The sequence below is a fragment of the Astatotilapia calliptera genome, chromosome 23 (genome assembly GCF_964374335.1).
Source record: "Astatotilapia calliptera chromosome 23, fAstCal68.1, whole genome shotgun sequence".
NCBI classification, from domain to species: domain Eukaryota; kingdom Metazoa; phylum Chordata; class Actinopteri; order Cichliformes; family Cichlidae; genus Astatotilapia; species Astatotilapia calliptera.
The window spans coordinates 2,684,856-2,695,000 of record NC_137443.1 but is presented as its reverse complement, the minus strand read 5'-3'; the positions used below and the strand labels follow the sequence as shown (position 1 = coordinate 2,695,000).

At 38.6% G+C, this 10,145-nt stretch overlaps 2 protein-coding genes and 1 long non-coding RNA gene across 6 annotated transcripts in view; all 3 read right to left on the bottom strand.

Moving 5' to 3' along the window:
* Window positions 1–470, bottom strand: part of btf3l4 (basic transcription factor 3-like 4) — a 7,815-nt gene extending 7,345 nt beyond the window's left edge. Inside the window, exon 1 of the mRNA XM_026158836.2 lies at window positions 263–470. The gene's annotated coding sequence lies outside the window, so the exon portion shown is untranslated. The remainder of the gene's footprint in view (window positions 1–262) is intronic.
* A 659-nt stretch (window positions 471–1,129) lies between these two features.
* LOC145424481 (uncharacterized) lies at window positions 1,130–3,736 on the bottom strand. Of its 4 annotated transcripts, none has more exons than XR_013905576.1 (4): window positions 3,531–3,736; window positions 2,440–2,496; window positions 1,839–1,928; window positions 1,130–1,750 (listed from the first exon to the last, which is right to left on the bottom strand). It is a non-coding gene; the product is annotated as an uncharacterized LOC145424481 (long non-coding RNA). The 4 variants fall into 4 exon arrangements; XR_013905578.1 differs by having other exon boundaries at window positions 3,540–3,736; XR_013905575.1 differs by having other exon boundaries at window positions 1,839–2,496.
* Window positions 3,737–4,794: 1,058 nt separating this feature from the next.
* On the bottom strand, window positions 4,795–10,145 carry ptgfr (prostaglandin F receptor (FP)). Its single transcript, XM_026159304.2, has 3 exons — window positions 9,624–10,145; window positions 8,490–9,297; window positions 4,795–6,606 (listed from the first exon to the last, which is right to left on the bottom strand). Exons 2-3 carry the CDS (start codon window positions 9,282–9,284, stop codon window positions 6,298–6,300), a joined length of 1,104 nt encoding a protein of 367 aa, XP_026015089.2. The 5' UTR covers window positions 9,285–9,297; window positions 9,624–10,145; the 3' UTR covers window positions 4,795–6,297.

Genomic DNA, 10,145 nt, shown 5'->3' with positions numbered 1-10,145 from the left:
AGCTGGAGCAACAATATGAGCAATGTTACAAAAATACGGAAAAATATCCTTATTATTACTATTATTATCATTATCATAAAAACAAGGCGAGAGAATAGAGATGTTAAAGAGACAGGAAAGCTAGATGTAGCAGATACAACTGTATCTGTAGCTCCAGAGCTGACACTAACTTGACAGCAGACGCGCGTGTGTGTGCGCGCGCGCGCGTCTCAGACAGCTGCTGAGATGAAAACACAACACTCGGCCCACAGTGAACACACACCGTATCGCTGCTCCGCTCGCGCCGGCAGTTGCGCTCCGTCCGCAAACCAACAACCGCACGGGCCGCAAAAACCGCACCCCTCTCACAAAAGCCAGCATCTACGGGAACGAGCCTGCTCCATTAAGCACAGAGGCATGCGGCACCGAAAGATGGAGGTGATGAGGAAGAGATGACGTCACACATCATATGGCTGATCTCCCCCCCCACCGTCCCACCCCTTCTTCGTCTCCGACCAGCGGGAGGGATTTGGTGTCGTGCTGCCACCTATGGGATGCTGTTTAAAACTACACTAATAACTGTAAAGCGACACTGTCAGCGGACTGGACCACAGTGTGGGAAACTGAAGCCACTCTGGTTATTACCCGTGTACATGTCCCCTTATAGTCAATATTACAGAACAAACAAAAATTGCATGACGAGTGTGGGAACAACGTGTGGCCGCTAGTATGTGTGTGGGACTTTTCACTGATGCCTGATAAATCTAACTTTTAAAAACTCACTCAGTCACAAACTGCACACACTCTAAAAAATATTTTGTTGGCTTAACTTAAAAAAATTGAGGTAACAATTTCCACTTAGCTTTTTAAGTTACAAATTTTGCATATTATTAAGTAAATCCAGCAAGAAATTTTTAGGTTTGGCTAACTCAACTTGTTTAACAAACCAACATGATTTACCTTGACCTCCACAAGCATAATTAAGTTTATGCAACCTAATATTAATTTAAAATTTCTGGTAAAATTAAGTTGAGAAATTACATTAGTTGAGTTACACCAACGAACTTTTTTACATGTATCCTACTCACAATTATCCATGCCAATTAGTTTAGGTTTCTATAGTAGCTTTTCTAAAAATCACACAAAGCCATTTCACTTATTCCAATTGATTATTTTATTACAAAACATTTTCAAAGTAATACACTTCTGTGTCAATACAACATAAATGAGACATTACAGCAGCCCTTTAATTATAAATGACTAAAAAAAAAAAAAGTACTTCATGTACATTAACATTAACTTCAATTGGTATCAACTTGTTCAACTTGTCGCAGAATCAAGGAAATGACAAAAGATTTTAATGTTCAACAACAGAACAATCCAAAGCTAAGATTATATGTATTACAAACTTTTCTCAAAACTACACTCATCTAGGACTGCATACAAAAACGTAACAGGCACATCGGAATACTACAGTCCAATTCACATTCGTTTCATGACAGAAGTTTGCACTTAACAGACATTACCCGTGGACTGGTTTAAGCCCATCAAGTTCCAGAAATACCTCTAGAGTGTTCTTTACTTGTTTTGGGTAGCTCAGATTGAGAGTGTATATAAGCCCCATCATTAAGGCACACACTCTGGGCACATCAAGGTCTTCCAGGACTGCTGTTCCTTCAATCACAATTTTAGCGACAGCTGGGAGAGACACTGCTGCTCGTCTGGTGTCTACAATCTTTACCACTTCTTCTGGGAACTGTTGTTCACCATCCTGGCAAGTAGGTAGTTTAAATGGAAACATGTCAGCATTTTATGTGCCATTTAAAAATAAAACACAAAAGAATGCGAGATTCACCTACCAGCTGTTCTCTGAAGAGATCCTCTTCCTTCTCTTTCAGATACACCTTCAGGCAACGGATTGCGACCTCTCTCTTCATTTCCACCGAACTCTGGAGAATAAAAAAAGCAAAACAAAACTTAAACTTACAGTTTATTAGGTGAAAAGTCAAAACTATTACATTTATGTGACTTGCATTGTGCCAAATATTGATTTTAAATATGTTTTTAAAAGAAATAAAGATTTAATCTTTGTAACTTCAATTTAAACTGTTACACACTGGCCTGCTTTAAATGCCCACTTTGCTAGCAATAGGATAAAGTGACTAAAAGTAAATGTAACCTAAATTTCATCAACAGCACAATTGTGCTTTTGATGAATAGGACCTGAATCAGAGAATGACATGAACTATAACTGTAACTGTAACAACTAATTCATCAATACACCTGCGAGGTACATTAAATATACTTTCCAGTTTTAGTAGTAGGTGGGCTAAATGTTTCTCAATTAAATTAGGCAATTCCCCAATTTCTTCATCCTCTTCATTTGCTACATCTTCACACAATGGATTTTCATTATGTTCCTCAAGAGGATCATCTCCTGCATTCAAACGACTGACACACCTCTGTATCAGCTCAGGCTTGAAGTCATCCAATGAGTGAGGAGTGTGTTTTCGGTTCCTATGAGAAGCACATGTTCAAATGAGCAGTAACAATCCCAGTACAGGCAAGGTATAAACAGTCCACCATGGCTATGTTTAAGCCTGTAATGCTTTAAGAGCTCATTCCTTCTTGATGTTTCAAACTTGCAAATTTTGCAAGTCCAATGCATTTTGAAATTTACTGCGACCTTTTGTAATGCAAAGAATTATTGAAGCTTTTGAGTTAACAAGCTATTTTAAGTATAAAACCTTCTCTAAAACACTACAATGCAACACTGAAAAAGATTAATCATAAAGACTGAACAAAATTGAATTTTAAAATTGACATCTACAGACTGCAGTTTAAACTTGTAATAAGGTGTCAAATCCAAATGTGCAAGAGAAATTTCTTTTAAACTATTTAAATACCACTGTGGACATGCCACAATCCCACACTTTACATTATGCTTACAATTACAGAAAGCAAATGCAAGTCGTATGCACGCACACACACACACACACACACACACACACACACACACACACACACACACACACACACACAATATTGTTTTTTTTTTTTGCTAGGTCAACCAACTTTAATCTCAGGCAGAATTCCCAGTCGAGCTTAGAACATCAACACAATTGATAGAAATACTTTTAGTCAGGGATAAATTCACCACATTTGACTCTGTCAGTAATTAGTTACCTCACCCGAGACCATCTTGTGGAAACACGAATTTACTCTGACACCATGATAAAAATGCAGGCAGCTACTGACCGGTTAATTTGAACATATACGGGTTCAAATTGAACATGCTCTGCTGTCGGCATAGTCTATCAGCTAACCAAATGTACCCTGACAAGTGACATGTTTTAATTGTATCTGTACTCTTTTATTTGTGAGGAACGTTTGCTAGCTAAAAGAAACGGCTAGCTAAACTTAAAAAAACAACAACAACTCTACTCTGCTAAATTACGATTAAAACCATCAAATTTCAGTTTTTTTTAATATGACATTTTAGAGTGTACAAATATAACTTGTAATTCATCTATTTAGAATTCAGTACTTACTTAACTCACCGAACACAGTCGAGGGCAAACACCTCTTCTCCCACGAAGCCACAAGAATCCAGAAACTGTTGCGCACGATACGAACATATGCTACGGGGTTGCCCTCGTCTGTCTGAATGGTCTCAATTCAAACAGGAAGGATGTTGAAACTCATTTTTACATGTTACACAAACTTAATATTTTCTGTTGTTGATTGATGACAAAAGTATTTTATTCAATATACTCAAACATTTACGTTAAGGAACTGTTTTTTAATTTTTGTGTTGCACTGACTTCTAACATTGATTATTCAACTCACTGAAACGTGTACATGTAGGCAACTTACTTTTTTTAGCAGAAAAATGCTTTTTTGTTAAGTTCTACCTACAAACACCATGAATATTTTTTAGAGTGCAGTTGCAGGTTTGTCATTGCAAATGCATTTTTCCCAGTGAACAGTGCTACGTTAAGCATGGATGGAAGCAAACGTCTGTTTTTATGGCCTTCTGTAGCAGGCTTATTTATTCATGTATCCCCTGTTTTCATCTGCTGTTCTGCTGTTCTGACTAACTGAGCTCGTCTTGAACCACAGGCTTAGTGAGAGACTTAAACATGTTGAGGTGGGTGCTGTTGTGGTTCCTGGTTTAAACCCCAACCAGGGCCTTTCTGTCTGGAGTTTTCATGTTCTCACTCATGGGTTTCCTCCAAGTACCCCGTCTTCCATCCACTGTCCTAAAACATGCAAACATGCATGTTAATGTTAAGTCAAACCCAAATGTAGAGAATAAGCGCTGTGTGAATGTGTGATGTTAGTCCATTTCCAGTTCTGCTTTTGAAAACGATTGTTAATCAAACAATGTGTGCCCATTTATAAAGTTCTGCATGAAGTGACAGAGTGGAGCTTGGAGTGGAATGTAAGTAGACGTCTACAGTGCTTAAAGCAATGTTATAAGACTACAGTTCAGGACACTCAAAGTAAAGATTGTATCTCATATTTCTGTTTTGTCAACAGATGGGATGTAATAACTAACTAAATAATAACATGTCGTTTTAAAATGACACTCACAAAAGCAGCAAAATCCATTCTTTTTCAAAATACATAATAATTTATAATAAGAAATCACCGATTTCTTGCCTATTCTAGTCTCATATTTCAGACTCCTTGGGGCTAAAACAAGACGCACTCTGTCCTCGAAAGATGTTTTAGGTGGAGAAAACCTCGCTGTGAACTCACATTATCTTGACTACAACGCATTAAAAAAAACCATTTCCACCATTTTCTCTTTAATGTTTATGGTTTGTTTTTCCATTTTCCGTTTTATTACACAGTACAGCACAAACACATTGGAAAGTTTTGTGTTGTTTTGTAAAAAAAAAAGTGTCATGATGCAGAAGCACCGGTGCGAAAAAATCACATTTACTAAGTAATAACGCACCTACCAGCAGACTACTTACTGCTGAAAGACGATCCTCTCAAAACATCTGCTTTCGTTCTGATCATGATCACACTTGAATGCAGCGTTACATACTTCAATCAGAAACTTCTTACTCTGATCATTCTTTACAACACTTTGAAAGAAAAGCACAACACTCACCCGAACCATTTAAAACATCAAACGTACTGATACAGGCAAAAATCATGTTTTCAATTGGTCCATGTTATAACATAATGCAGGCTTAAATTGTTTAAAGGCTGGTACAGTATACACCATCACGTTAACAGCTCACACACTATAAAAAAAGAAAACACTTGATGACATTCAAAACACTCAATGAGCAAAAGTTTACTGTTGTGGTGAAATTGTTGGGAGAAGCTTGTTTTAAACATCAACTAGACTTTCAGCACAAAATATTTGCTTCAGGTAAAACAGTCCTAAGTACCGGTATACCCTTACTGCTTCTGGTCCTGCTAAATGCCAGGGTTGCCTCTTCTCTTTAAAAGCATGAAAGCAACATGGCTTAAGTTTGCAAAGTCGCATTTGAACAAACCACAAGACCTCTTGAATAATGTGCTTTGGACAGACAGCACCAAAGTAGAGATGTTTGGCATCAATGCACAGCCATGTTTGATGAAAACTAAGTACAGCACAATATTAGCACAAAGACATCATACTGATGTCAGCATGGTGGTGGAGGATGATCATTTGTTTTTTTGCACGCTTATTGTCTCTTGCACATCTGTGCAAACCAAATGATTAACACATTATACTGGAATCCTTATAATAAAAAGTTAACATGTAAGGTCAAAGAAGACTCAGTCACAATCAATAAATAGTAGTGCAAAGACACAGGCTGGAGCTGCACGTGGAACAAAGCCAGGAATGAATAAAACAATGTCTACGACTTAACAGTGACTGTTAGTTCGTCTCTAACACTGTGACAGTTTTTGATAGAACTTGTCTAGTGCCCCTGATGCAGAAGGCGGGGCTAAAAGTTTAGAACAAAAAGTCAATACCACAATATACAGTAATAGTGACAATTCATGGTGATCATTTTGCAAATGTTACAAGAAAACATTTGTGGTTTGTGTAAGTGCATTTTTGATAGTCTTCTAGTGTCTCAGTGCGTCTTATTCATCTGCAGGAGCTGAAATGGGATGAAACTTTGCAAAGAGGAAGAGCGCATGCAAAGGAAGAATCAAAGGAATTTTGTTTTGGACCTGGGTCACTTTAAAATTGACCTTAGGATAAGCGTTCTTTAGAAATGTCCTTCTAGTATTCCAAATGATTTTCTTTCCTTTTGTTTTTCAGCACCTTGGCGTTCTCAGATAAAAGACTCAGGACAGGGTTCAGGTGATGGATTTGATGACAACATCATGCACAGGTGTTTTACCGAGGCAGCGGCAATCAGATGACCCACTGGAGCTGCTGGTCTCCGCTGAGCTGTGGAGCATACTGCGCTGCCACCGATGGAGGGTGTAAAATTTCGAGCCACAACAGCCGTGAAGCAACACGAAGATTTTCCTGAGAACAGCCTTCCTCAGCAGGATGTAGACCCACGGGTCCAGGATCTGGTTCCACGTAGCCATGCGTATAGTCAGCAGACTAAAAGACGGAGACTCATCCGTGGCTCTGGTACTCAGAATGGTGACATGGATCTATTGGAGTGGTAGAAAAACAGTTATTCTAAATATTTATCAAATACTTTAATAGAAAACAATTTTAGACTGGTTGTGTTAGACTGGTTGTGTTAGACTGGTTGTGATAGACTGGTTGTGTTAGACTGGTTGTGATAGACTGGCTGGGAAGTTACAGGAAAAACGAGGTAAGATTAGTGTGTGCAATTTTGCATCTTTGTTGTTATTAAGAGATCTCTAATTCAAAGCATTTACTTTCTTTCTTTTTTAAATATTAGAATTGCTTAATTTGAATAATAATTCAAAACCACGATTATTTGGAAGAGTCTTCAAAGCAGCTGCCATATTTTTCAGCTTGTCTGGCATCTATTGCTTGGCATCACAAGTCCTTAATTAATACATTTGCTGATTTCCACCAGTGTACAACAATTAAACATCAGACATCTTTTACATGATGATGACAAGGATAGAAAAGAACAGTGATGGAAGTGGAGAAAAACCTGTTTGTATCAAACCCTTTAAAATGCAAAGACAGACAAACAGAGCTTTCTTAGGGCACCACAGACATGCTCGGGTATAGTAGGATCTGTTTTCTCACATTCTGTCTCCGTTCCTTTTGGTGATAACAGCTATTATTTCTGCTTATTTTTTCATCACCTCTGTTTCATTTTCCTCCTTCTCATTTCCATATCATTGTCATTTTTAAAGGCCTCTCGATGGAAAACCCCGTCACCAATCACACTCGGCTCCATCACCGCTCGCTTATAGGGGTCATGTTACTCTCCACCTCCTTTATCTGGGAGTCTGCATTATGATGACTCTTCTCTCTGTCTTCATGCTCATGCTTCTGCAATCGATTTTCTTCCAAATGGTTTCATCTTATCACATTTATTGCACTTTTTTTTTTTTACTTTTTGTTTTTAATTCAGTGTTTTTTAATTTAAATTTCAGTTTAAATGTTCAGTTTTAGTTTAGTTTTCATTTGTTTCAGTGTTACTTTTATTTTTTTATTGTTATGAGTGTATGGAGGCCATATGTCAGAAGCAACATTTATGGAAATCAATGTAGGTGCTAAAATAAAAACACCTTTTGAATGCCGCTGACTCACAGTCTTGCAGACATGCAGAGTGTCAGTAAACAAATCTATCAAAGTCTCATCAAGGAAGCTGAAATATTTGTATTCTTTTTTCAGTTTATGGGAGTTTCAACGATCTGGTTTTTATTTTTAATTTAACTCACTAAAATGTTTGCTCACACCTGGTTTTGGTTTTAGCATTTAGTTTTAGTTGACTATGATAACACTGTTATTAAACTACTGTGAAAATGCAAACATTACTTAAATTTGTGTGTTTACTCTAATTGACATGAACCTTTTAATCTTACTTGGTTACATTGACTTTAATGTAATTTAATTTATTGTTTTATTTGGGAATTTTTAATTAAATAAATACTAATGCTGCAAAGAATCAGATGACTGGTAATATTTAATCTCAATTTAATTTAATCTCATTCATTTAGTATTGCTGTCATTAATATTTTAGCTATGCTCAGTTAGGCTTCTATTGTTGTGGGAGTGTGATGTGGTTTCTTGTTCTGACCTCCAGTAAGCAGCTGTTAAGTTTGCTAACAATTCTAGTATTTAAAAAAAACAAACTCCCATTATTGCTGTGATGTCGATGTACTTACTCATCTTCAAAATGCATCATGGACACACTGACCAACAGCAGTAGTTTAATGATCAGAAATGCAACATAACACTGCTTTAACAAAGATATATGGAAAGGCTTTAGGTAGCAGGGAACAAATCCAGCTTAGCTTCCTCAGTGTCACTCTACGCTCTGTAATTTTTCGTTTTTCCCTGTAATTTTTAACTGTCTGTTAAAGGTGTGCTGAGGAGGTCTTACCAGTAATGGGCCCCAGCATATGCAGGACACCAGCATGATAGCCAGGAGCTGGCAGATCATCTCTATGTGATAAGGCATGCTTCTGCAGTGATGCTTGTGGCGCAGTTTGGCCTGTATTAGAACACAGCCTGTTAGCGTGTTGCAGGCAATGGAGATCAGCAGTGCCAGCAGCCCCAGCAATGAAAATAGCAGCGGCAGGAGCACATCCAGCCAGTCTTTGGTTTGCTCGATAAGGAAAAAGCACCAGCTCCTGGACCTTTGAACCTTGTAGGGCTTCGACAGCATTACAGGCAGCGCAGCCACCAGTGCAGCAAGCAGCCAGGTGACCCCAAGGAGCCTTTTCATGTGGTGTGAGGCCAACACTGTGGAGTGGAAGATAGGCTTAGTGACTCCAATGCAGCGCTCCACAGCCATAGCACTTCCCAGGAACAAGGGGCTCAAGCCAAAGAACACCATACATGCCCCAAAGATGGTGCATATGATTTGATAAGGATCAAAATTCTCCCATTTCTTTTCAGCACTGTACACAAAAAGCACCAGGGATCCATTAATGAGGTGACCCAGCAGATCTGTGATCACCAGGCTGCTGGCAAACAGCAGGAAGGATGCCCTGGACTTGGTGCGGATGCTGCTGTAGGATTTCAGCAGAATGAACAGAGCAAGGCTGTTGGAGAAGATGCCAACAGTCATAGAGATTACTGATGCAGTGATAGACAGTTCCTTCTGGAAACAGGTGTTATTGGTGGGTCTAACCTCTGACCTGCAGCTGGACTCTGAACTCCCATTAGCTGACATGGCTGGAATAAGTCTGAAAGAGAAGGTAAATGGAAAATATCTGTGTGATTCAATTAGACCAAAACAATGGTTTGGATGAAATCTACTGATAAAATTGACTTGGAAGCAAGTAAGACACAAGTTTAACATTATTAATATTTTCAAGAATAAAGCTTATATACACTTTAAACTCCTATTGCGATTGCTTTTGTAGTAATTCCCACTCATCCATTTCTCTTTCCAATAGGAACAATCAGACCACATCAGAGTGCAGTGAACGCTTCTTTCCTCAAATTCATGACCTTTTTCTGACTATTGAAGATTCCTCGGTTTGGTTGATTTCAATAAATAATTCCTTACCTCAGGTTTGGGCTTCGCTGGGATAGCTCTCCATAAGTTAAAAGCCCCCTCGTTCTCTGTCTTTAAAAACAGAAGAGACGGCAGTTAATGTTGTTCCAGTCCTTGTTCCGTCTGCGTACAGCAGGTGCCAAGTCTCGATGAGGGCGCATAGGCGAGCTCTGAGCTCAGACGCAACTCAAGAGGCTGCACACCAAGAAAGAATCTGCTTTCGTCCTCTTGTATGTGCGTTAACACTCTGGTTGGGGATTGCACCGACTGATAAAATGCTGCCAAGCTAACATGATTTAATTATTGTTATTAATGATTGTAATTATCCATGGAACGAAAAGCGTCTCCAAGTGTGAGCAAATATATCGAAAAGTTTTCCTCTCTTTTCTGTATTGTTCTATGTATTTAGTCGCCCGCACTATTTACGCAGTTATCAGCAGTGTCGGTCGCGTCTCCTGAATTGAATATTCGATAACAAATGTCTTCATAGAGTTGAACCCAAGCGCCCTAAGACCACATCAGTCTTCTCTGGTG

Bases quoted from the DNA above. Each gene is read 5' to 3' on its own strand.
- ptgfr (XM_026159304.2), bottom strand. From the start codon at position 9,284: ATGTCAGCTAATGGGAGTTCAGAGTCCAGCTGCAGGTCAGAGGTTAGA. The intron at 6,607-8,489 runs GTAAGACCTCCT...CCACTCCAATAG, and splicing joins TATGCTGGGGCCCATTACTG to ATCCATGTCACCATTCTGAG.